The 24,529-nt window shown below is 55.6% G+C and overlaps 1 protein-coding gene across 10 annotated transcripts in view; it reads right to left on the reverse strand.

The window, feature by feature from the left end:
* SH3PXD2A (SH3 and PX domains 2A) overlaps positions 1 to 24,529 on the reverse strand; it is a 261,628-nt gene that overhangs the window by 83,406 nt on the left and 153,693 nt on the right. For all 10 annotated transcript variants that reach the window (XM_084995268.1, XM_021072763.2, XM_021072764.2 and 7 more), the window contains one exon: positions 3,924 to 3,952. In XM_084995268.1, coding sequence (XP_084851394.1) covers positions 3,924 to 3,952 — 29 coding nt within the window. The remainder of the gene's footprint in view (positions 1 to 3,923; positions 3,953 to 24,529) is intronic.

Raw genomic sequence — 24,529 nt, forward strand, 5'->3', positions numbered from 1 at the left:
AAGAGCAGACGGGCTGGGGAGGAAGCGGAGGTCTTCCTGAGAGACAAAGGGGGCTTTCAACAGGTGTGATGGCAGAAGTGGGAGAAGGGGACGGATCTGGAGGGCACGTGGGCAGGTAAGAGGAAGGGAAAGAAAGTCAAGAATGACTTCTTGAGGAGTTCCTGTTGTGGTGCAGTGGAAACATGGACTAGGAGCCATGAGGTTGCGGGTTTGATCACTGGCTTCGCTCAGTGGGTTAAGGATCCGGTGTTGCTGTGAGCTGTGGTGTAGGTCACAGAGGCAGCTCGGATCCCGCGTGGCTGTGGCTGGCAGCTACAGTTCTGATTTGACCCCTAGCCTGGGAACCTCCATATGCTGCAGGTACAGCCCTAAAAAGCAAAAAAAAAAAAAAAAGAATGACTTCTTGAAGCTGGGCTTGAGCAATGGGGATGATGGGGGAGGGGAAGATGTGGGAAGGGTCAGGATCCATGCAGGGGAGGAGCAGAGACAAATTTGAGTCTACACTCTCTTCCAAGTTTCAAGGTCTTGAGTCCTGCCTCCTCCGAGAGGCTGTCAGCTGCCTTAGAACTTTCTTCCTGTTGACTCTACCCTCCTCAAGCCTTGCTTGCAGTCTATGCACTCAACAGGAGATTCCACAAGAGACCCTCCAAGGACAAGCTAAGGCTTTGGGGACCAGTGTGACAAGTGATGACCAGGGAACAAGCACCATTTTCTCCATGCAAACATTCCTGACTGGAGGGACCCAGGAAGCTTTGTGAGCTTCATTACAGAGCCGTGAAGCCCTAACCATGAACTCACACCCTCACTTTGCCACAGACTCTGGGCAGCCACCCTTGGAGCCTCAGCTTTTCATTTGTGAAATGGGAATCCCACCAGCCACCATGCAACATGGCTCTGAGCAGCAAATGAAAAACATACGTAAAGTTGCCGCATAGAGTAGATGCTCACTAAATAACAGCAGTAGCTAGCACTTTGGGAGGGCTGTCCAGGTTACAGGCAGTCTTCTAAGCAGACTTACACAGGTTTATCTACTCTTCATTATAATCGTATGAGGTATGTATTAGTCAAGGTTCTCAGAGAGAGAATAGGATGTGCATACATATGCACACATACACACACACACACACATATATATACATAGGGAAGAATTAGCTCACTTATTGTGGGAGCTTGGTGAGCCCCAAATCTGATGGGGTTGGCTGACAGGCTAGAGACTCAAGGAAGAGTTGCAGTTCAAGTCCAAATGTGCTGGCAGAAGACTTTTTTTTTTTAGGGCCGAACCTGCAGCATATGGAGGTTCCCAGGCTAAAGGTCGAATTGGAGCTGCAGCCGCCGGCCTACACCACAGCCACAACAACTTGGGATCTGAGCTGTGTCTGTGACCTACACAACAGCTCACGCCAATGCCCGATCCTTAACTCACTGAGCGAGGCCAGGGATTGAACCCGCATCCTCATGGATACCAGTCGGGTTCATTGCCGCAAGGGGAACTCCAACTTTTTTTTTTTTTCTTGGGGAAGGTCAGTCTTTGCTCTGTTAAGGCCCCTCAACTGACTGAATGAGGCCAACCCACATTATGGAGGTTAATCTGCTCTGCTCAAAGCCCATTGATTTAAAAGTTAATCTCATTCAAAAAAACACCTTCACAGAAACATCCAGAATAACACTTGATCAAGTATCTGGGCACTGTGGCCCAGGCAAGTTGATGCATAAAATGAATGCTTATAAGGTGGGTATGAATATTATCTCCGATTTATAGAAGACAGGACAGGCACAGAGAGGGGGGCGAGGCTGCTCAGGGTCAGGAAAGCCAGACTCTAAACTCCCACAGTCTGGCTCCAGAGCTGGCACTTTTAACCAGGACACTAAGTGGCCATTATCATAAGCACACCAGCATAAATTAAATTTCGTCATCCATCCTCTTCCTGGCCTGAGAGTGGAAGGCAGAGAAACAGGGGAAGCCTTCCCTGGGTGGGGCCCTGCCTTGCTTAGGAGGCAGCACTGAACCTGACTGAGCCTCAGAGGTTGAGTGGGGGGCACCTGAGGTTAATCTGGTCCAGCCCTAAACTCTACAGGGGGAAACAGGCCCTTCTAGGGACTCGCCAAGGTCCCAGGGCTTCTGACACTAATGATGATGATGATCAGCCGGCACTTCTACCGCAGGTATTGTGACCTAGGGACCACATTCACTTACTGAATCTCCTACAGGTGAGGGAGAGACCATCCCCAGCCAAAGTTTTTTTTCTTTTTTTCTTTTTCTTTTTTTTTTTTTTTTTTAAGGAAATGAAGAAACCAAGGCAGAGGTTATGAAACTTGTCTGAGGTCACACAGAGCCAGAATCTGAGCCCAGGCTCAAGCAGTCACTACACCTCTGAGGCCCTGGGCAAGTTTCTTGGGGGGTGGGATGTAACAACGCAAGCCCAAGTTTGCCTCTCTAGTTTCGCCACTGAGGGTCTGCCTACCAGGGACAGCTGAGGAGATGCTGCAATTCCTCAAGTTCATGGGGCAGCCTCACCATCCTGTTCACGGAGGACATGCCCTTCGGCACCAGGGGGCATACCTGAAACACCCCTGCCCAGGTGACAGGCATGTGTGCACATAGGTCTCATCCCACAGCCAGACACGCCCCCCAACAGGGACACAAACACACTCCAACCCACAACTGGACATATCCCAACATACTAGCACACATACTTGAAGAAGTAAACACTCCCTCCGAGCACACAACTATGAAGCCCTGCATGTACACCCACAGCCCCATATACACACATGCCCCCCATATATAAGCTTCCCCATCCCGATTAACAAATAAGCCAGCACTTGTACACACAAAACATGAACCCACACCCAGAAAACCTACACCCCATAACTACAGCTACCCCAATTCACAACCCATCCATCACACACAGGCACACACACCTCTATTGATTCACAGTTCAAAGCACCTGGACACAAATCTCTTCCTACAAGGGGAGCCATGTGTTCAAAGGCACATCCTACATCCCCAAGGCCCAGACCTCCAGAGGGTTGCCCACCTTTGTAAGTTGCCACCCTCATAGATATGGACAACACACAAGCTGACAGACAGCTCCAGTCCCCCCCGCCCCCCAATACACTCAGCCCTCATTAAAAGTGACCACCCTTCGCCAAATAACTGCAAACGACCAAGTGCAGGCACTGGCCAAGCCCCCCCCTCCCCCGCCCCTGCCACCCCCCCCTCGTCCCCCCCCCCCCGCAGAGAAATGCTCCTCTGACCCCAACACACAGCGTCCCTGTCTCCACCCCATTAGCAAACACAGAGTGGGCCCTGGCACCTGCCAGGCCAACGCCAGGGCGGGTCGGTGCCCTCCCATCCGGTCTCTGAGGGCCACCACGCAGAGCCCCCACCCCCCGCAGCGTGTAGAACTCGCTCAGAATTTGGGGAGAAGAGGTATGCTCTGCCGGGGTTAAAAACTCAGCCCCTTGAGCATGACCCCCCCCCTTTTTTTGGTCCTGGATCGCACCTTCCCACGGGAATGCCTGCATCTCTATTAACCCTTCCAGCGCTGCCGCACCGCAGGAAAGACCCAGGAAGATATTACAGAGGTGTCCAGCAGTGGGCTCCGCAGCCCTGGTCAGAGGATCCGGCTGCACATGACGTGGGGCTTTAAGCCTTTCACAAGACATTTCCACAGTCCCCGTGCACCCATTCCCACGGGGAAGAGCCCAGGTAGAGCCCGAGGGACGCGGAGACAGAAGGAGTAGGTGTGAGTACCAAAGGTCTTAGCGGGCATGAGCTGGGGAAGGGGGCAACTGAAGGGAATACCCTGGCCCCGCCGGACCAGAGGACAGGCGGGCGAGGAAAAGCCGCCGGAAAGTCCTCCGCAGGGTCGGAGCGGGGCGTGCACGAAGTGGGAGGGGAGAATGCCCGGAGGCTCCCTTACCTGATTTTCTCTTGGAACTGCCGTAGTCCCTGAAAAAGAAGCAACAACATACAGACATGGTTAGAGCAGGGCAGAGGCGCGCGGCGGCGGAGCTGCCGGGCTGCGGGACTGCGGCTTCAGAGCGCCCACGGGCCGGATGCTCATGTGATCCCCGCAGCCGACCAGCCACGCGCTCCGCAGCTGCACGCACTGCGCGCCGCGCCTGCCCGAGGGTGCCCCGCCAGCCCGGCCTCCCCGCGCGATTCGCGATTCGCCCCGCCGGCCCCGCCTGCGCCTTCGGCCCCGCCTGCGCCTCCCGCCCCTCCTCGCCCTGCCGCCCGCCGCGAGCACCCCCGCCCGCCCCGCCCAGGCCCGCCCGGAGGGGCTCGGTAGGCTTCTCTGGCCCTTTCCCCTGCACCTTCCCCTATCCTCCACCGAGAGCGAGGCAGGTTCCCACGCACCTCGTGAATGGGGAAACTGAAACCCCGGAGAGGGGTCGCTAGAACCCAGGCCCTGACCCGCGCTGGGAGCCCTCTCTGACCCCTGCATCACTTCCTCTCCCAATTCTTTGCATTGCCTACTCTTGTCACGACTCAGCCTTTAAAGTCACGACAGTGACATCTCATCCTGTCTTCCCCCACATCCTCCCCTTCTCCGGGTTGGCCTCTGCATAATTACAGATCTCTGTGACACTTTGATTAAAGTCTGCCCCCACTCGCGACCCAAGGCTTTCGGAGGCCACACTCTAGATTGTTTCCTCCCACTGCATTTCTTTTCTCCCCCCGCCCCCTTGCCTAGCATAGGTGATGGATAAATAGAGGCCATAGTTTGAATGATGACCAGAAAGGTTCAGGCTGGGAACCTCAGTAGAAATGAGGCAGAGCTTATTGCAAGGCCAGGAAGGGTGTTGAACTTCTGAGCACTGGGTTCAAATTCTGTCACTGACAGGGAATTCCCTTGTGGCAGAGCAGGTTAAGGGTCCAGCTTTGCTGCGGGTTCAATTCCTGGCCCGGGAAGCCAGGAACTTCCACAAGCCTCAGGTATGGCCAAAAAAACCCAAACCAAAACCTTTAATAGTTTCACCTGCCCTGGGCTGCCCCAGCTTGGAGCCTGCCCTGCCCTCCAGCAAGGAATTAACCCAGACTCAGCATCAGGCTACTTCCCAAATGCTGCCCCCACTGCCTCCAGCTCTTGCTCCTACCTTTGGCCCTTCTCAGTACCCCTGCATCTACCAGTCCTCAGGGGAGCCTCTAAGACACTGGAGGTCTATTAAGTGCTCAGGAGGGGATGGCTGGTGAGCTATGTGGAGACTAAAGAAAATGCCTTTCTTTGCCCCTGGAATCAAAGAAAAGGTCGATCGCCTAGCTTTGCTTGAAGCCAACTGGCCAGCTAGGTCTCCTGGCTGCAAAGTGGGGTGGGTCACTTGAAGGAAAGGACAGTTACCCCCATGGTCACTCCCTGAGACTCTGATCCTGGGAGTCTGAGGGGTGGCCTGGACTTAGGGAGCATTTGTTAAGCTCCAAGGTGACTTGCCTCTGCAGCCAAGGATGAGAGGATCCTCCCCTTTGAGGCTCCTATGTTTCCCAAAATTTGCACCGAGGACCCTGTGAGTTGGAAGGCTGGGCTTGGCCCAGGAATTTGCATTTCTGATACCCCACCCCAGCAGCCCTCATGTTTGAGAACCTCTTTCAATCTTCACATTCAGGAGTTCCCGTCGTGGCGCAGTGGTTAAGGAATCCGACTAGGAACCATGAGGTTGCAGGCTCGGTCCCTGCCCTTGCACAGTGGGTTAATGATCCGGCGTTGCCGTGAGCTGTGGTGTAGGTTGCAGACGCGGCTCGGATCCCGCGTTGCTGTGGCTTTGGTGTAGGCCGGTGGCTACAGCTCCGATTCGACCCCTAGCCTGGGAATCTCCATATGCCGCGGGAGCGGCCCAAGAAATAGCAACAACAACAACAACAACAACAACAAAAAAGACAAAAGTCAATCTTCACATTCACACTAAGGAGATCCGATCATCCCCATTTTACAGATGAAGAAACAGAGGTTCAGCCACTGCCCAAGGTCATCTAAGCTGGAGAAGGGCTGTGGTTCATAAGCCCACCTGCCCGAATGAAAGTGTCTCACGGATGGAGTAAGGGAGAATCTGTTGAATCTGTTGCCTCCAAAAGGGAGGGTCCTCCTATGTCCCCTTCCCCTACCAGGCAGTGAGGGAAGGCTTGAGCCAGGGTCACCTCCCTAGAGCAGAAGGGAGTAAGGGGTAAGGCCGCGTCTGAAGAGCCTGGCTGTGCCCTGTGAGCTCTGCTGTGGGGAGAGTTCCCAGCAAGGAGGAGGAGAGCATTATACGGAGACTGCGTCCTGCCCAGCAGGCTTGAGTCTCCCAAGGAGAGAATGTTTCTCAAGGCTTTTTTTTTTTTTTTTTTTTTTTGGCAGAGTGGGGCCTGGGGAAGGGCAGGGAATGGAGACAAGGAGGAACCGCCCCACCTGCCCCACAATTTCCCCACTGGTCCTGCAGGAGAAGCCTCGGGGCCAGGGGCCACAATGGCCCACTGCCCATCCCCTGGCTCCCCGGAATCCAGACAGGGGGTGGCCTCCTTGCAGTGATGGCCATTCTCTTTCCCTCTGTTTGTGCAGCTGTGGCTACCCAGGATCCTCTTTGAGCTTGTCAACAGCCCCAGAGGGGAGACAGCAGGTCATTACCATGTGTGACAGAAGCACACTAACGCTGGGGGTGGGGGGAAGGGGCGCATAATTCCCCAGGGGGCTGAGGGTCTGCTCTGTGCCAGGCCAGGCCAGTGATTCTTGACCTGGTCATTCAACAGGATCATGTAGGGAGATTGGCACAAATTCAGACGTGGGGCCCCAACCCCACCTCACCTAACCCAGTGTTTGCATCTCCGATGAGCACCTTGGGGTTCTGAGGTTGGGCCAGTGTTGGCTGAGAACCTCAGGCCCAGCACAGTGTCCACCTCCATCACTATGACCCTGACACGTGAGCAGGAGGGGGGCCAAGAGACCCTCCAGTCCCTGTACCATAATCTCCATCAGGACACCAGCCACCCCTAAGAAACATTAATGCTTCCAGAGAAATCCCCTGGCCAGCCGGTCCTTCAACCAGAGTACAAGCCCGTCCTGCCAAGGACTTCTGGACCCCGTGGTCTCCCTGTTTTGCAGGTGAGGACAGCAAAGGTAGAGAAGCTGGACAACTTGTTCCAGGTCACACAGTGAGTAGGTGAGGCTGGGCCTGGGTGGCCAAGAACCCAGGCCTTGCTCTGGGGCTCAAGACCCATCCCCAAATGCTGCCACCAGTGGGTGCAGGGGAAGGAGGGCAAACCCATGGGTTAATGGATGGAGGCTGAGACCCTGGCAGTGGGATTGCCAAGCTGGGACTGGATGGTGGGATGGCAGGCGTAGGAATCCTTCACACGGCATCTGGACTCCAGCCCGAGCAGGCGCAGCCCTAGTAGGAGGCCTCTAGTCGGGCACCTTTTAGCAAAGCCGTTTTGTATTTTTAGCCGCTGAATATGGTGAGAAGCAGTTTAGGTATCCAGTGGCTGGGACTCCCCCATCCCTCACATACCAGGGCATGGAGCGGGGGGGGGGGGGGGGGGCATCCACCTCCCACTGCCCTGCAGTAAGTCCTGACCTGGGCAGGACAGCAGGCCTTCTGCTGGAGTCTGGTTCCCCATCAACCCAAGACCCCCTACCCACCTCCCCTCCTTGCTCCAATTCTTGCCCTGAGCTGGGGCTGACAGCCACCCCCACCACTGGTGATTCCACTCCTGGTAGGTCACAGTCTAGCCTGCTTCCCACTTGCTGCTGAATCACTATCACCCAGGGAGTCAGAGGAAGGAGAAAGGGAGGGGAGGCGGGGACTAGCATTTCCCTCTGGCGCTGCCAGAAGCTAATGTAATTGAAAAGGCCTCCCAGGTTGTCCTGACGTGGCTCCATCAGGCCACTTGGCCTTTTCTGCAACTGGTCCAGGGGCGACCAAGACCACAGGTACAGTGACGAACCATCCTGGGCAAACTGGGACATGGGACTTTAAGGACTCATGGGAAGGTCGCAGACAAACCAGGAGAGTTGGTCACCAGATGGTCCATAGGTCAGGCCTGGCTGGGAGAAAAAGGAGCAGGGTTCCTCCACCCAGGACCATATCCATCCCCCACTTAAACAGGGACTCCTGAGTCTTCCCCCCACCCCACCCCCACCACGGGATATAAACAGTTCATGTCTTGGCCGTTCCTCATAGGATGATGCTGTCTGCAGAGGGAGGGTAGGTGCAGGAAGCGGAGACCCCACTTCAACTCTCGACTGCTTGCTTGCCGGGTGGTCAGTTGAGCTACCTCCTTCACCTCTTGAGCCTCTATCTCTCTGTCTGTGGAGTGAGGATAATAACTGTACCAACCCCTGAGCATTTGGGGAAGATGAAACATAGAGTCCTCATAAAGGGGTTCACAGAGTGCCCAGCACAGAAAATGCTGTAGAAATTATTCTTCTTTCATGCCTGGATCTGACCCCACCTCTGTCGCTACGCAAATGACAGGATCTGACCCCACCTCTGTCGCTACGCAAATGGCAAAGACCTGTTTGAACTTGGACCCTGGCAGAACCCCCTAAAACCAAAGGAAGGGCCTTCTTCTTAAGGACCCCACCATGAAGCTGACAGCACAGTGCCACGCAGGGGTGAGCCCAGCCCCCTAGGCAGAGTTTTGGACTTTGACAGACTTGGAAACCAGCGCTGGTCTCTGTCTGGTGCTGTCCACGGGGGGAAAGCTGGTTTGTACACACAGCATCTGAACAGGGCTCATCTGGAAATAATCATATCTTCAGGGTGACATTGACCCACAGGAATTGGCAAGCCCTGGATTTCTTTATTGGGATGCGTTTGACCTCCCAGGAGCAGCAAATGCTCAGAGCCCTGAACCAAGAGATGTGAAGGGCTCTGAGTTTTTGTGCTAACAGCACCCAGAAGGATCAGCTTTCCTTCCCCCCCACCGCCTTTCATTTCTCTTGGTGAGACATGCTGTGCTCCTTCCCCGGACATTCCAGCGAAGGGGCCGGAGTTGGAGACAGAAAAGAGGGAGAGGCTGGAGGGAGGGGGCGGCTAAGGCATTTCACAGTCCCTGCGTCTCGGCCACCTGCTTTTGCTTCCCCGCCCTCTGCCCTTTCTTCAACATTCCCGACAGGCATCTGCCCTTCAGTGCTCTGAAGGAGGCAGAGGTGGTGTTAATCCACTTTATGGATGAGGAGACTGAGGGGTCCTGAGGGCTTCAGTGGCTTGCCCGGCCTGGGGAAGCTCCACTGGCATTCCTGACCCAGAGGGTGCCCCGTGCCGAGGTCCACCAGGGAGAGGAGGCACAAACAGCAGAGCAGGCTCTCTCGCTGGGGAAAAGAGGTGGCCATGCTGCTGGTCAAGGTTCCCGGAGTGAGAGGCAAAGCCAGGAAGAGCCCCTGAGGCCAGGGAGAGGCTGGGAAAGGAAGCACAGGCTGGAGCCAGCTCTGTGGAAGGGCGCCGAGTCCTTGGCAGGTGGAATTCTAGTGCTCCAGAGCCATGCCCTCCGCTGCCTGCCACCCCCGTCCCTCACTCCCATCAGCAAGTGCCCTGGCAGAGAAGGACACGCACACAGTGCCAGCCTGATGTTCTCACCCTCCTGTCTGCTGGCTGACATTGGCCGCTCGGCCCAGGATGCCTGTCTGCAGAGCCTGCGGCTGCTGGGAACTACTCAAGAAGCCGGCTGGGTTGCCAGAGGGCTGTGGGTGACCTTGAGAGTTAAGTGGTCTTGAGGACGTGGGTGGTACCTAGAATATGGGGGCTGGGGGCACCGGTATGCGACCTTGGCTGGGGGAGTGATGTGGAGCCCTGGAGGTATATCTCCTGCTGCTGATGGTTTTGACTGCTGTTGTTAACCAAGCAGCACTTTTTCAGCTCCTGCGGGAGGCTGCCTCATGAAGGCCTGTGCTGACATGGAAGAAATACGTGACATGCATCTGGCCTGCAAGTTTGGGGTGAAATTAGGGGAACAAAACGACACAGCACAGTGAGAAGGCTAACATTCTGAGCCAATCCATGCCGAGAGTCACAGCAGAGGTTATCCTCCAGGTGCAGAGAAAAGAGAGCTCTCAGGGCTGCGGGACATCCAAGCCGGCTTCCTGGAGGAGGAGGCCCTGAGCTGAACCTGGAGGGATCAGGGGAGTTTGGATCCATGGAGAGGGTAGAGAGGGGAAAGTTCGAGGAGTAAGAGGAAGAGTTGAACCACTTGGGGGGGGGGGTGGTGAGTAGTAGGGGGACAGGCAGGGAAACACCAGGCTGGGGGTGGGGGCTTTGATGTCCATCTATGAAATCTAAGAGGTTTCAGAATTGGGGACTGATGGGGTCAGATGGCTGGAGAAAGGTTTTTTGTTAAGAGGTGAGCTGGACAGCTGGGGGAGAGGTGGCGCTGGAGAGAGGCTGTGACAATTCTGGGACTGAAGGTCAACAGACAGTTTCTGCGCCCGGCTCTGCCCCTCAGCCCTTCAGCGGCCAGGGGACATGGGCAAGTACTTTTCTTTTTTTTTTTTTGTCTTTTTTTTGCTATTTCTTCGGCCGCTCCCGCGGCATATGGAGGTTCCCAGGCTAGGGGTCGAATCGGAGCTGTAGCCACCGGCCTAGGCCAGAGCCACAGCAACGCTGGATCCGAGCTACATCTGCAACCTACACCACAGCTCATGGCAACGCCGGATTGTTAACCCACTGAGCAAGGGCAGGGAGCGAACCTGCATCCTTATGGATCCTAGTCAGATTCGTTTCCGCTGCGCTGCGATGGGAACTCCCTAACAAGCATTTTGGAAAGGTAGAAGAAACAAAGCCACCAGGTCACCGTGGTAAAGTTAAATACTGTTTTGTGAAACATGGGTTTCAGATGTCTGTCTCCTTATCGACTTGCCTGTCTATCTGTATTGGGTTGTGATGGGAAATTTCTTACTATGGCAGAAAAAGGTTTAGAAACACCAGCAAATTCTTGAGACCTCAGTTTCCCCCGAGCGTTCCCTCTGAGGGTCCTCACAGGCTGTTAACACTCGGTGAGACCGAGCCTGCTGGCCCAGGATCCAAGCAAGGAGGCTCTGAGGGAAGGGGTGCAGGTCAGCTGAGGGCTGGAGAACGGTGGGCGGTTTCCATCCCGCCGAACCCCTCTCTGGGTTTTTGTTCTGGCTTTAGAGAGTCTTTGCACGGCATGGTCGTGAGGGGCAGCGACCTCCAGGGAAGTCGGACGGAGGGGGCGCGGATCTGTTCTTTGCCCCCATCTGTGCTCTGATCTAAATTGTGGCACTGAGGGCCCTTGTGTCCAACAAGAATCCGTCATTCTCCACAGGGGCATGTTTTCCAGGGGTCTGAGAATGGGCCCCATTGTGACCGTTCGGACAGTCCAGAGGCCGGAATTCCTGCCCCGGGGCAACAAAGCTGAATTCCCGGGGAGGGAAGAGGTCCTGGCGCCCCACCCCCCACGCCTCACCCCAGCTGTGGCCCAGAGAGGCCCATGCCAGGGCGATCGCAGACCCAGAAATCTCCCAGGCCTCGAGCAGGCTTCCCGAACATCCCAGAGCATCTCTACCGTTGCTCCCCCCCTCCCCCACAGCAAAAGGACCAAGCACTGTCTGTCTGTCTGTCTGTCTTCTCACCATGACTGGACTCACCTCCCTGGGCAAAGGCCCTGAGTGTGTCTCTAGCCTGTGTCCAAGAATGTGAGTGGGACAGAGCCTGGCTTGGGACAGAGGCAGTTTCCTAACCTCTCTGTACCTTCATGTGTCAAAGGGAGAATATTATGAGTTGCTACCTGTGTTGCGGGGATTACCTGGGATAATGTGTAAAGCTCTTACAATGGCATCTGGCATGTGGAGAGGCCCCCTGGCCAATAGCCTGGGTTCAGAAGCAGAGCTAGATTTATAGCGTGGTGGAGGCCAGCGTATACGAAGTGTTGTGGGACCCGCCCTCACCAGTAGGTGCTGCATCAAAGCCTGGCTCTGTTGCCCAGGCTGCCAGCTCAGGAGGGAAAACAAACAGGTGTGGGTCCCAGCTGTGTGCTCCAAGGCATCCTGCCCAGATGGTGACTGACACGCTGCCACCGGCGGAGAGGGAGGACAGGGCAGAGACATAAAGCTGGTTTCCTACAGGGGACATGAAGCCGCTTGGCCCTCTGCTGTGAGCTCTCTGCTCTGCCAGATTACTCCTGCCTGTGGGGGTGCCCTGGACTTCTGGGGACTGTAGGCCAGACCTGGGAAAACACTGGAAGGGGCAGTGACAAAATGCTGTGATGAGGTTCAATTGTGGAATCCCCAGAGAGAAAGGCAAGTAGGTTTTCCATGTTTGGAGGGCTTCCCTGTCTCTCTTTAAGTGCAACTGTCCATCCATCCATCATCCATCCATCATTCATCCATCAATCCATGCATCCTTCCTTCCATCCATCCATCCTCCATTCATCATCCATCCATCCACCCATCACCATTAATCTATGTTTTGACTGAGGGGCTGCTGTAGACTCAGCCTTGTGTCTGAGCAGAAGTGGTGGGAAACACAGTGCTGCCCTCACAGGGCATACCGTCTAGCTAGAGACACAAGACAAACACCCAGGAAAAGGAAACATACAAGTCACCGTGTAAGCCTGGTCAAAAGGACGTGTTGTGGGGGCTTTCCCCAGAAGGGGCAGTCAGAGTGGTCCAGGGTGGTTGTGGGGGCTGCCTGGAAGAGGAGGGCAGTAGGGCCATCCTTGAAAAATTAATATTTAGAAAGAGCAGAGGCAGGAAGGCGAGTGTGTGTGTGTGTGTGTGTGGGGGGGAGGGCTGATGTGAGCAAAGGTGCAGGGGCAGAAACGGATGTGGGATGGTGTGTATGATGCCTCTGGGAGGCTGTAGGCCTGGGGAGACAGGACACACAGCTGGGGCTGGACTGCAAGCAAAGGGAAATGGCCCAGATTTTTGGAGCAACCCAGTGGCGATGTTTGTTACAAAAGGTTTTCCCCTGGAAGGTGGTGACACCAGCTCTGTGGCTGAGAATCAGGTTCCCATCTGGTTCTGGTTTTCCCTGCTCAGGATGCAGGCTGGGGACTTGTTTCAGGAGACAGAAGACTGCTTTGCACCCTGAGGTACAGTGGCCCCCCTTTGCAGAGGTATGCCTCAGCTGTGTGTATGTGTGTGCGCGTGTGTCAGACAGACTGCTGAGTAGACCTCCGGTTGCTCCTTGGCCATGGGCCCCCTCACCCCCAGCCCTGGCCTAATGTGGAGCTGGGGTTGGAAAGCTAGGAGCTTGGGCTGATGGCTTCCTGCTTCCCACAGAGGCCCAGGAGCCCGTCCAAGGCCCAGCTGTGCTTGTTCCGACCTCGGCCTCTGTGGGAAAGGGTGCTTGGAACAGGGCCCCAAGCTTCTCCCAGGCACCTAATCCACCTCCACTTGCGCTGCCTAGGAGGGCCTGGTCACCGATGACAGAGAGAGAACCCAGATTTTCCCAGACTCCACATCCCAATCGCATCAACACTGAGCACCCAGATGTGCCAGGCCCCTTGACACCGGCTTTATGTTGTCTCTGAGGCAGGTCCCTCAGGCCCGTTTTACAGATGAGGCTCAGACAGGTCAGGTAACTTACCAGGTGCCACACAGCAGTGAGGAAGCAAGGCTGCAAGCTCGGGGTTATCTGTGCTTATGGCCACGACAGGTGCCCTCCCACCGTCTCAAATGTCTCCCAAACTTCCAAGGCCCAGGGAGGGGCACCTTCTCCAGAAAGCCCAATGACTTTAACCCCTCATGGCACAGAGTGTCCCAATTCTGCCCCAACACCTAGTAAAGCCCTACCTGAAGGTGCCCGATAACATTCTCTGTGATCATCCATGGAAATGGCCTCTGTCCGCACAGACCAGTGTGGCGGCCATCGGCCACTGTATCTGTAGAGCACTTGAGTGGCTAGTGTGACCCAAGAACTACATTTTTAATCTGAATTAGAATTGTAATGTAAATCGCCACAGTGTGCTGGGCAGTGTGGCTTAGACCAAAAGCCTGAATTGGGAACCAGTAGGTTTATGTGGTTCACATGGGGATGTGTGTGCGCAGCTGCCTGGGTTCAAAGCCCAGCTCTGCCAGAGAGATTTAGGGTCTCTCCGTCTTCATTCCCACTCTGTAAAATGAAGAGACTGACAGGACCCGCCTCACTGGATGGCTGGGGATAAAACAAGTTAACACCTAGTCAGTGCCTGGCACATAGTGAGGCTTGATAAATGAGAGCCTCCAGCCCACGCCGCCATCCTCCAACCCTACCCCTAACCCTAACAGGGCTCTGTGCATGCGCTGAGGTTAACTTGGGGGGTGGGGGGGCTGCTGGAGGAGGAGCTTGGGAAGGATGTGGGGATACTGGACTGGCTGGCCCCAGTGGGGTGGACCAAGGCTTGGGGTGTCTGTTTAGAGATGAAGAAACCCAGGCTAGGGAGTTTCTGTTGTGGCTCAGTGGTAAAGAACCCAACTAGTATCCTTGAGGACTCAGGTTCAATCCCTGGATCTGCTCAGTGGGTTAGGGATCCAGCATTGCCGTGAGCTGCGGTGTAGGTTGCAGGCGTAGCTCAGATCTGACATTGCTGTGGCTGTAGCTGTGACTGGCAGCTGCAGCTCTGATTCAGCCCCTAGCCTGGGAATTTCCATATGCCGTGGGTGTGGCCCAAAGCCACTTTGCCAGTGTAGAGGGTGGCGGAGGTAGGAGGTGGCAGAGTTGGGCAGTTCAAGCCCCATCTAAATGACCCTGTTCCTTTCACATTCTGCAGGAGTCCCCGTGGCTGCCAGACTACCCAGGGGCCTTGGCCCCATTGACCCCAAGTGTTAGGAGTGACAGCCAAGCCTGGATCCCTCTCACTGCTGGACCAAGTGGCTGACATAATGAAGCTAAGGGGGAGTCCCAGGAGACACGACACTGGGCCACCCAGGGTGGGGTTCATGAGATCTGGGGGATGGCAGCCCTTGCTGTGCCTATTTCCTTGACTGGGCTCCACGTGCCTTTTGCAAAGAGTCTTCCAGCTCCAGGCCTCGGATCGGAGGGCAATCTGGGAGTCCTGGGCAACCGCTTCCTGCCCCAGCCAGCCTCCTGCCACCACCAGACCTGCTCTCCCTCCTCTAGGTCAGCCTGGCTCCAAGTGCAGTGAAGTCACTGTTCACTCAGACACCCATTACAGATCCCAGCAGGCTGGCCCTGGGTTCCTGCCTCCACCCTGTAAGGACGTCACTGTGAAGTCCCCAGAGGCCCTGGAGCAGGCATGAGCCCTTGGACCCCAGAGCATGGTGGGGAACACGGGGTGGGGGGGATGAAGGGAGCAGGTCAGGCCACCCCACCCAAGGGAGCCCTTCTTTCCCACAGATGGAAGGGGCAGGCATACTACTATTATTGCTGTCATTATTATCACTAATACCATAACTGACAAGAATGGTGTCTTTTTTTCAAGCATTGACATTTTCCCAGGTACCAAACTAAGATCTTGACACAGATCAGCCCATTGTATCCTCACAACACTCCTATGTGGTAGGTTCTCTCCTTTTTCCCATTTTACAAAAGAGAAATGGAGGATCAGAGAGGTTACGTCACTTGCCCAAAGTAACACAGCTTGGGAGCCCAAGCTACCATGTCCAGGGCTCAAATCATTTACCACCTTGTGGCTGATAAAGCCAACTGTAAAGTTCAGACGGATAAGCTCAGTTAGGAGGAGGTAAAACCAAGGCAGAGACTCAGGGCCAGAAACACTGAGTTCTAGATACTCTCTTCTCACAGCTTCAGCTCTAGTGTGAGCACAGCTGCGAGGAAGAGGAAGCCTGGCCGTGACATGTGGCAAACGTCCATGACCACCTGCTCAGAGAGGCACAGTGGCTTCTGATTCTAATGGCCTCTCATCCGAAGTACCAAGGCCAACAGCCTCCCCTGCCCCGGCTGCTTCTCGGAGGCTCTGCGGCTGAAGGGTCCCTTCCTGGGCTTGGGCTGCAGCCCAAGCACGGCCTCATCTGGGGCAGGTTTTACAGTTTCCAGAGAGGCTGCTTCTCTCAGGGGAGTTTTCGTAAATTCGGGGGACAGTGATGCTGGCGGATGCTGGTCCTGAGCTCTGCCTCCCTCTGACTTCCTCTCCTTCCCCCACTTCAGCTCTTTGCCCAACACTGCTTCCTGACACCCCACAAACCCAACACAGTACAGTGCCTGTCTCTTCCTTTGTACGTCTTACTACCATCAGTATATCTCTGCTGCTTCCTCCCCTCCACTGTGGGCTCTAGGAGGCAGGAGCTGTGATGTCTCCCTGGGCCTTGCCCAGGACCACTGGTGTTTGCTGAGTGAAGGCGCAAAAGCCCTGCCTACTGGCAACCAGGCTCAGGGCTGCTGGGTGGTCCCGACGGGCTGGCCACGGCTGCAGTGTTATCCTGAGCTCTCCTCCAGGCCCACCGTGGGTCTCCACTCTCCCCTTTTCCTCCCAGGAAAGCCCAGTGGAAGTGCCACTTCCTCCAGGAGACCTTCCCTGATAGTGACAGATGCGTCAGCAAGCACGGGTGTGTGTTTGCATAAAATACAAAAGGACCTGAGCAGACTCACAGTCACCCTCCTTTCCACTCTGCTTACAGAAACTCAGTGCTTAGGGACTCAGGGCCAGGTGCCCCAGGCCAGGTCCGAGTGATGCTTGCCCACCTTCCCTGCAGCTGCTGCCTCTTTCCTCTGATTCCCTGGAGCATCACCAGCAGCTCCTTCCTCAGTAAGCATTTGCTGAGCACATATTAGGTGCCAGGCCCTGGGGTCCCAGCAGTGAGTAAAACAGGACTCATCCCTTGCCTGGAGGAGGACAATAAACAATAGATAAAGCCCATTGATAAACTGGGCTAAGAGCCAAAGACAGGGATAAAGATGCTGAAATGCAGGAAGAAAGAGAGGGCTCTTGAGGAAGAGAAGATCAAAAGTGTCTGAGGGGCAGATGGAAAGGCCGAGGCAAGGGCTGGGGGCTGGGGAAGGCATAGGGGCTGAGCTGGGACAGGGACCAGGCCTTCCCAGGCAGAGGCCCCAGGAAAGCTCCCAGAAGTCATCCTAAGCCCAGTGAAAGCCACGTGGGTATTGCCTCACACAGGCTTTTTGGAAAGCGCCCTCCCCTGCTATCTGGAGGTGGGTTGGAGGCAGACAAGGCAGTGGGTCCCAGCACCCCCGCCCTTGGGTGGGGCAGCCCTGCAGCTGAGATGAGGCCGGGTCGCCCACGGGGTAGCTGGTTGATAACACACCGCTTTTGGCTGTTTTGCCTCCCTCGTCCTCCCTCACCCCTTCACTGGTCTCTTCTTCCCACCCCCCCAACCCGCCACCCACCCCAAAAAAAACTGTCTGAGCTCAAATCCTCATCCCCAGATCTGCTTCTGCAGGATTCGGAACCGAGACACCCACCTCTTCCCGTCCCTGGCTTGAAGTGGCCCCACCAAGATTCTCAGCCCAGCACAGTGCCCAACACAGAGCAGGTGCTTCACTCAGACACCCCGGGTGTGGCCAATGCGAGCGAGCCACGGCCTCTGGCTCCCGAGGCAGCAGCCTGTGGCTTTGCTGGTCTCCGTGGGCCTCACAGGTGCCCTCCTCTGCTTTTGGTGGGGGCTGGGCACTCCCAGCTAAGAACCTTGAATTCTTTAGCTTGGCAGGCACAACCTTCTCTAATCAGGAGCCTGCCTCTGCCTAATTAAATCAGACCTGACTACAGCCCAGCTCCCACTTCCCCATTCCCACAGCCCAGCTCCCACTTCCACTTCCATCCAGAGAAGCTGGGAGCAGGCTCTGTCCCCTGTCTCTCAGCCAGGCTCCCTGTCAAGGCTCCCTAAGGGCCTCCAGGTGCTCTTCTATGCATCAGCATGCAGAATGCTCTGGAAATCGGCTGGGAGAGTTTGAGAGCTGAAAGGAATATCGGACTCTGAGTCAAAAAGCTGGTCGGAGTCCAGTTTCTCTGGGTGACCTCAGGCAAACCACTGCCCACTCCGGGCTGCGGAACCCACTCGCGCAACGTGGGGGCTGGGCTGGAGGATGTCTGTGGAATGCTGGGCTCTGAAGGCCGGGACTGCAGGCAACCTTCCCCTCCTGCTTCTCTGGATGCAGCCGGATGGGTGAGCCTGCTGTGCTGGCTCCAGAAACTGCAAACTCACGTAGCTGCAAGCTGAGCTGTGAGTGTTCCGTGGGCCTCAGATAGCCAGAGAGGCCTCTGGCTTCTCCTCCAGAATGTCAGCCCTTCAACAACAGCACTAATAATAATAAGCCCATTGATTCTGAGCATGCATCATGCAGCATCTAAAGACTTGTGAGCTTTATTAAGGAGGCACACAGGTAAGAACCAGGCTCTCCCACCAGACTGCCTGGGTTCTAGCCATCTCTGCCACTGAGCACCTTTGCCAGTCATGCGACCTCTCTCTATTTCTTACTGGCACAATCTGTAAACTGGGGAGGAATAACTGTATCTATCTCATGGATGAAGGCAAAAATTAAATGAGCTAAATAAAACATGTTAATTTCTTTTTGCTAACACCCTGGGCTGCCTGTTACTTGCCCTGGTAGAGAGTTGGGCCCTGGGGAGTTCCTGCTGTGAGACAACAGGATAGGCAGCATCTCTGGAGCACTGGGACACAGGTTTGATCCCTAGCCCAGTGCAGTAGGTTAAGGATCAGGCGTGACTGCAGCTGGGGCTTAGGTGGCAACTGTGGCTTGGATCTAATCCCTGGTCCGGGTACTCCATGCCATGTGGTGGCCAGAAAGGGGGTCAGGGACAGAGTTCAGTGGTTAACGAACCCGACTAGTATTCATGAGGACATGGGTTTGATCCCTGGCCTTGCTCAGTGGGTTAAGGGTCTGGCGTTGCTGTGAGCTGTGGTGTAGGTTACAGACACAGCTTGGATCCAGTGTTGCTGGGGCTGTGGCGTTGGCCAGCAGCTACAGCCCTGATCTGACCACTAGCTTGGGAACCTCCATATGCTGTGGGTGTGGCCCTAAAAAAAAAAAAGACAAAAAGGAGGTGGGGAGAGAAAGTTGGGCATTTGAGTTCTCTGGTAGCTTGGTGGGTTAAGGGTCTGGTGTTGTCACACCTGTGGTGCAAGTCTGATCCCTGGCCTAGGAAACCCCACATGTCACAGCCAAAAAAAGAAAAAAGAAAAGAAAAGAAAAAAAAAAAGACAGACAGAAAGAAAGAAGAAGAAGAAAAAAAGGGCATCTTAGGGCTCAACCCCTAGACCTGTACCCACTGGCCTTCAGAAATGGCCTGGGGGAAAGAAAGCATCAAAGCATCGCGTGCAGGGTAGCCGATCCTCAGAGCCAAACTGCAGGTACTTCCTGGGGGTGGGATGGGGTTCAAGAAAGGCACACAGTGGGTCACTGGAATCAATAAGCAGGGAGGATGCCCCCTGAAATGGGTACCCTCACCTCTCTACCCCTACATACCAGGCGGGCCACCTCGAGCTGCACTGAGAATGCCAGGCGGGCCTCACCCCTGGGCTATAGAGCAATTTGCACAAGGGCCAGAGCAGCTGGAACTACGGGAAGGTCTAGAAATCAGAGCAGCACACAGGTAGCAGCAGACCTCCGTCCCTAGGAACATGCATTTCCTCTTCCCAGAAGAGAGCAGAGGGAAAGGTTGCTAATGCGCCCCTCAACTCTGGAGGCTGGGAAGGATTAAAAAATCACCCTCTGGGATCTTTTTAGGGTGATGGAAATTTTCTAAAATTGGATTGTGGATGGTTTCATAACTCTGTCAATTTCCTGATTGTCATTGGATTAATTGTACACTTAAAATGAGTGAGCTTTGTATTATGTAAGTTATACCTCCATCAGGCTATTTGAAAAGCAAAATCTCCCTCCTGCCCTGAGCACTGGGGGAGGCCTCACCCAAACAGCCTCTGGTAGCAAGAGTCTCGGGCTGTGTGTCCTGGGTTGAGGGGTGGGGTTCAGCTTAATTTAGGACCACATGTTAGAGAGGGGGTGGGAGGCTTAAGGGCTTGGTCTGAGGCTGGAGTCACAGCTGCTCCCAAGGCCATGTCAAGTCTCAGTTTGGTTCAGGGATGGGAGACTTGGTTTTTTTGGATGATCCAAGAACCAGCCTCCCTGTGTTTATCAGAACACTGTGTCTGTCAGCTGGGCAGTGCCACACCCCAGAGGTCTGACCCCACAGCGGGAGGCCCTCAGTGAACACGGGCTCTGGACTGGCAGGCACTACAATTCCTGAGCCTTACACCTTGTCACCTGGTGAGAAGCCATGATTCCCCTTAAAGAATCCCCAAATATGGCAATGCCCTCAACTGCACCTTCAGCTGCTCCCCATCCTGTGATCACAGCAACAATGGGGGTACTGATTCAATTATTCTGCCCCGTGGTCTGATGAAATGTCCCTTCTTGCAATTTGGAGCTAGTTGCCCTGGGCCTGGCCTCTGTGCTTTTTTTCATTACACATCTCTGTGTGGTCAGGGCGGGGCACAGAGAATCTAGCCACTGAAACTTACTAGCTGAGAGGTAACTCAAGCAAGGTGAGCCTAAATTTCTCATCTGCAAAAAGGAGACATGAACTTCAGAGGTAACTGGTGGTTAAACAAAATAGACGGTGCTCAGGCGTCCACCACAGCTTCAGCCAAGTCTGCAAGCGCCTCCCAGGATGCTGGCTGGTGTAATATCCACTGTTGTCACAAGGTGGAGCCAGACACACACAGATTCCATGAACCAGGGCGCCTGAAGTGGCCCAGTTACAGTGGTGCCTGACCACCAACCTACCTTAAGACATAATTTACAGGGCCTGCCTGTGAAGGGGGGAAGAGCTGCATGATTTCCAGAATGCTTGTTTCTCTCACATCTAACTTGCAGTGAATGTCTCTTTCTTACAGCCCTCAGCCCCAAGTCCAGACCCTGGTGGTTACACACGGGCTTGGACTATGATGATAACCAACTGGTCCTGAAAAGATCACAGAATGTCAGAGCCAGGAGGGACCCCAGAGACCCCCAAACTCTGCCCCTGCCCTGATGCTGAAGTGTAGAAGGGGTTAAAAACTGTCCCCAAATCACCAGCTGCTCACTGGATGCCCCAGGTCCACCTCCTCTGGCCCAACACTCTGCTGCTCCAGAAAGACAGACTTTCTTTCAATTCCTTGAAACAGCCCCTCCTGCCTCCCACAGCAGCGAGCCAGGCCCTGTCTGTGCTGTCTGTCCCTCCTCTCAGACCACGAGCTCCCTGAAGGCAGGGCTGAGCCTCGCCCAATTCCACGGCCCTGAGCCTCACACCAAGAAACGATGAATAATGCTTGAACGAACAAATGCTTCCTGCCTGGATGCCACCCGAGGAAGCCCTGGTCTACGGGGCTGAAGACCTGGGTCCGAGGTTCAGGTCTGCCACAGACTCCCTGTGTGTGTGTGTGTTTGGGGGGGTCGAGCTAGCCAGGGGACTGGTGACAATGCAGGGGCAGTAATTACAAGACTCCCCTCGAACAGGACATGGCAGCAAAGCAAGCCTCAGGGGCTCTGTGGGGGGACCCCCTCCTCCCACCAGCCCACCAGTTAGAGCCTCCAAAGGGTGCCATCGCCCTGGGAGCAAGGGAGTGGGAACGTGGGGTCTTGGGCAGGACCATCCTCCCGGGGCTGAAGTTTCAGGGCAACTCAAGCACAAGGCTGGGAAAATAGGAGTTCCTGTCGTGGCGCAGTGGTTAACCAATCCAACTGGGAACCATGAGGTTGCGGGTTTGATCCCTGGCCTTGCTCAGTGGGTTAAGGATCCAGCGTTGCTGTGAGCTGTGGTGTACCTTGCAGACGTGGCTCGGATCCCGAGTTGCTGTGTCTCTGGTGTAGGCCGGCAGCTACAGCTCCGATTAGACCCCTAGCCTGGGAAACTCCATATGCCGTGGGAGCGGCCCTAGAAAAGACCAAAAAAAAAAAAAAAAAAAAAAAAAAAAGGCTGAGAAAATAACAGGGACCCCGCCCTGCTCCTGCCCTCGGTACCAGGTTATCCTTCCCAACCCTGCCACCTCCTTTCCATCCCAGCCTGTGGGAGCTGGAAGTCCTATGCCAGACCCGAACACAGAGTAACCCTCTCTGCCATCACAGGCCCATCTGAACTGACCAGTGTAGAGTCGGCCTCCTGCCAACGTGCTCACCTAGCACAACAGCCGGGCCCTCAGAAGCCCTTGCTCCCTGGAGCCCCTTTCAAGTGGGTTAGACACAGCTTCCTGTGGGCCCTCCTCCCACCAGCCCACCCAGGTTAAAGGGGACCATTGCAGGAGGTGGGCAGGGGCTTTTCCCACAAAGTTCTGTGCTTTTCTAGCCCCCAGTCTCCTGTGGACCCACGGTCCTGAGGTCCAGCTGGTTTTCTCACGCATCAGCATAGAGGCTGAGCAGCTGCCAGGGGCAGAGGTGCTGGAAGGACAGTGTGGCCCATGCCCTGGCCAGATGGGTGGTGGTAGGGCCTGCTGGATGCACAGAGCTGTCAACTGATGAGGGTCTGACAAGACTCAGTGAAGCCTGGGAACGGGGAATGGGCTGCAATTCCCAAGTCACCCGTCCCTTGGGGAGGGCCAGGGACCCAGAGGGCTCACAGATCCTGATGGCCAGTGGGTGCCTGGTGGTGGAGGGGGCAGCTTCACTCCACAGTTGGCAGCAACCCTGGCAAGAACTCCCAGAGCAGAGGGGGCTCTGGAAAGGCCAGCCTCGCTCCTGTCTTCACCTGCAGATTCCGTTCCCCCGGACTTTTCTTTTCTTTTTGTCTTTTTAGGGTTGCACGTGTGGCGTATGGAGGATCCCAGGCTAGGGGTCGAATCGGAGCTGCAGCTGCCGGCCTACACCACAGCCACAGCAACACAGGATCTGAGCCATGTCTGCAAACTACACCACAGCTCATGGCAGCTCCGGATCCTTAATCCACTGAGCGAGACCAGAGACTGAACTTGCATCCTCATGGATCCTAGTTGGGTTTGTTACTGCTGAGCCATGACAGGAACTCCCTCTACCCCCAGTCTTTTCGGAGTGGCCATGTACACCCAGGCCTGGGCTGATGGAAGCAGGGGAAGAAGGATAGAAAGTTCCCGTCCTCTGAGCATCTCTGGTGCCAGGTACCCTCCAGGCATTTACAGGCGTCAGTGACCTTAAACCTCATAACTATCCTCCCAGGGGGGTCCTGCTGGCCTCTTTTGCAGAGGGGGACGCTGAGGTCTGAGAGAAGTGACTCATTCAAGGACACGAGCAGAGCTGGGTGTTCTGTTTTCTCCAGAGTTAGTTTAACTCAATTCAAAATTTCTTCCTGGTGGTAGCCTTGAGCCCTGAGTTCCTCAGCCTACGCGGTCCCTGGCACATGGCAGGGGCTCAGCGAACACCTGCTGGGTGAAGACGGCAGCAGAGACGCTCTCTAGGGCTCTTCCCAGGACCTTCCATTGGCCTCCCAGGAAGAGGGAGGGGAGGAGACGATGGGCTGACTCAGCATCTACTGTGCGCTCCACACACATCGTCTGTTTCACTCTCCTCGGCGCCAGGCAGGTAGATGTGACGTATGAAGCACGTCATCTGCAGAAGCCTGGGTCCCGAGATCCAGAGTCAGGCTCCCAAGTGAGCCTGACCTGGAATTTGACCCAAACTGGAATCTGACTGGGAGGAAGCTCCCCCAGTTCTCAGGGCCGTCCTGGCTGCAGGGCCACACACACTCCCTGCCTTCCTGCTGGGTCGTGAGGCAGGGCTGGTCAAGTCTCCCCTCTGTCCCCCTGGACTCTGCTCTCCTCCCTGGCAGGGGCAGCCTCAGCCCCCATCCCCTACTAAAATATTAACGGGGAGGGAGGTTGGGAGACCTTGTGAGGAGCGCCTTTTCCGGGGTCTGACCTTATGTCACCCCAGCCCTGGAGCAGCTGCCTGTCCCCTGCCTGGGGCCTCTGTCCCTGGACCTTGCCCAGTGCCTTCCACACCAGATGCTGGGCTGTCTCACAAGGCCCCGGCCCAGACCCAAACCTGGCGCTCCACTTGGACCGGGTAGGACAGCCTCCCTCTCTCGCTGGCCTGCCTGGGCATGGACTCGGTGGGTGGTGGGGGTGTGGACCCCAGGCTGGATGGAAGCTGGCCCTTTGGGCAGGCTGAGGCAGGGACAACTGTCTCTCCTCTACCAAACTGGCCCATTGTTTTAGGCCACAGCAGAGGGTGGCTCTGTGGCCCTGGGGCTGAGAAACAAAAACCTGTTTAGTGAGGCCCTGTCCCTCCCCTGCAGTTTTAAGAATTTACCCAGGATCTGGCTGGCTTTAAGGGAACAAACGAGCCAAGGGGACAGGCTGGGGCCTAGAACTCAGAGTGGTGGCAGGGAGCAGAAGACCCTAAGTGAACTACAGGAGCCCACTGTGTGCTGCTGGGGCAGGGGACTGGTGGCAGGTCCATGAGGGGGATGTGACGAGAGCAGGCACCCACCCAGCCCTGGCCTATCTTTCCCTCTATGGCATGGGGCCAAATGCGTGTATGGCCACCTGCCCACAGGCTCAGGCCCAGAGCAGAGCGCTGACGACGTCAGGTGACAAAGGGAGGCTGCAACCTAACTCCACTGAGGTGGAGAGTGCTGGTCACTCTGCAGCCTGACAGCGGGCAGTGCAAGTTTTAATCCTGGAAATAGCCCTGATGTGGTTTGGCTAACACCTGCCAG

This window comes from Sus scrofa, chromosome 14 (assembly GCF_054392235.1).
Source record: "Sus scrofa isolate SSC_HxYL_T2T_F1_AM1 chromosome 14, Sscrofa_HxYL_maternal_Yorkshire_Landrace_v2.0, whole genome shotgun sequence".
NCBI classification, from domain to species: Eukaryota; Metazoa; Chordata; class Mammalia; order Artiodactyla; family Suidae; genus Sus; species Sus scrofa.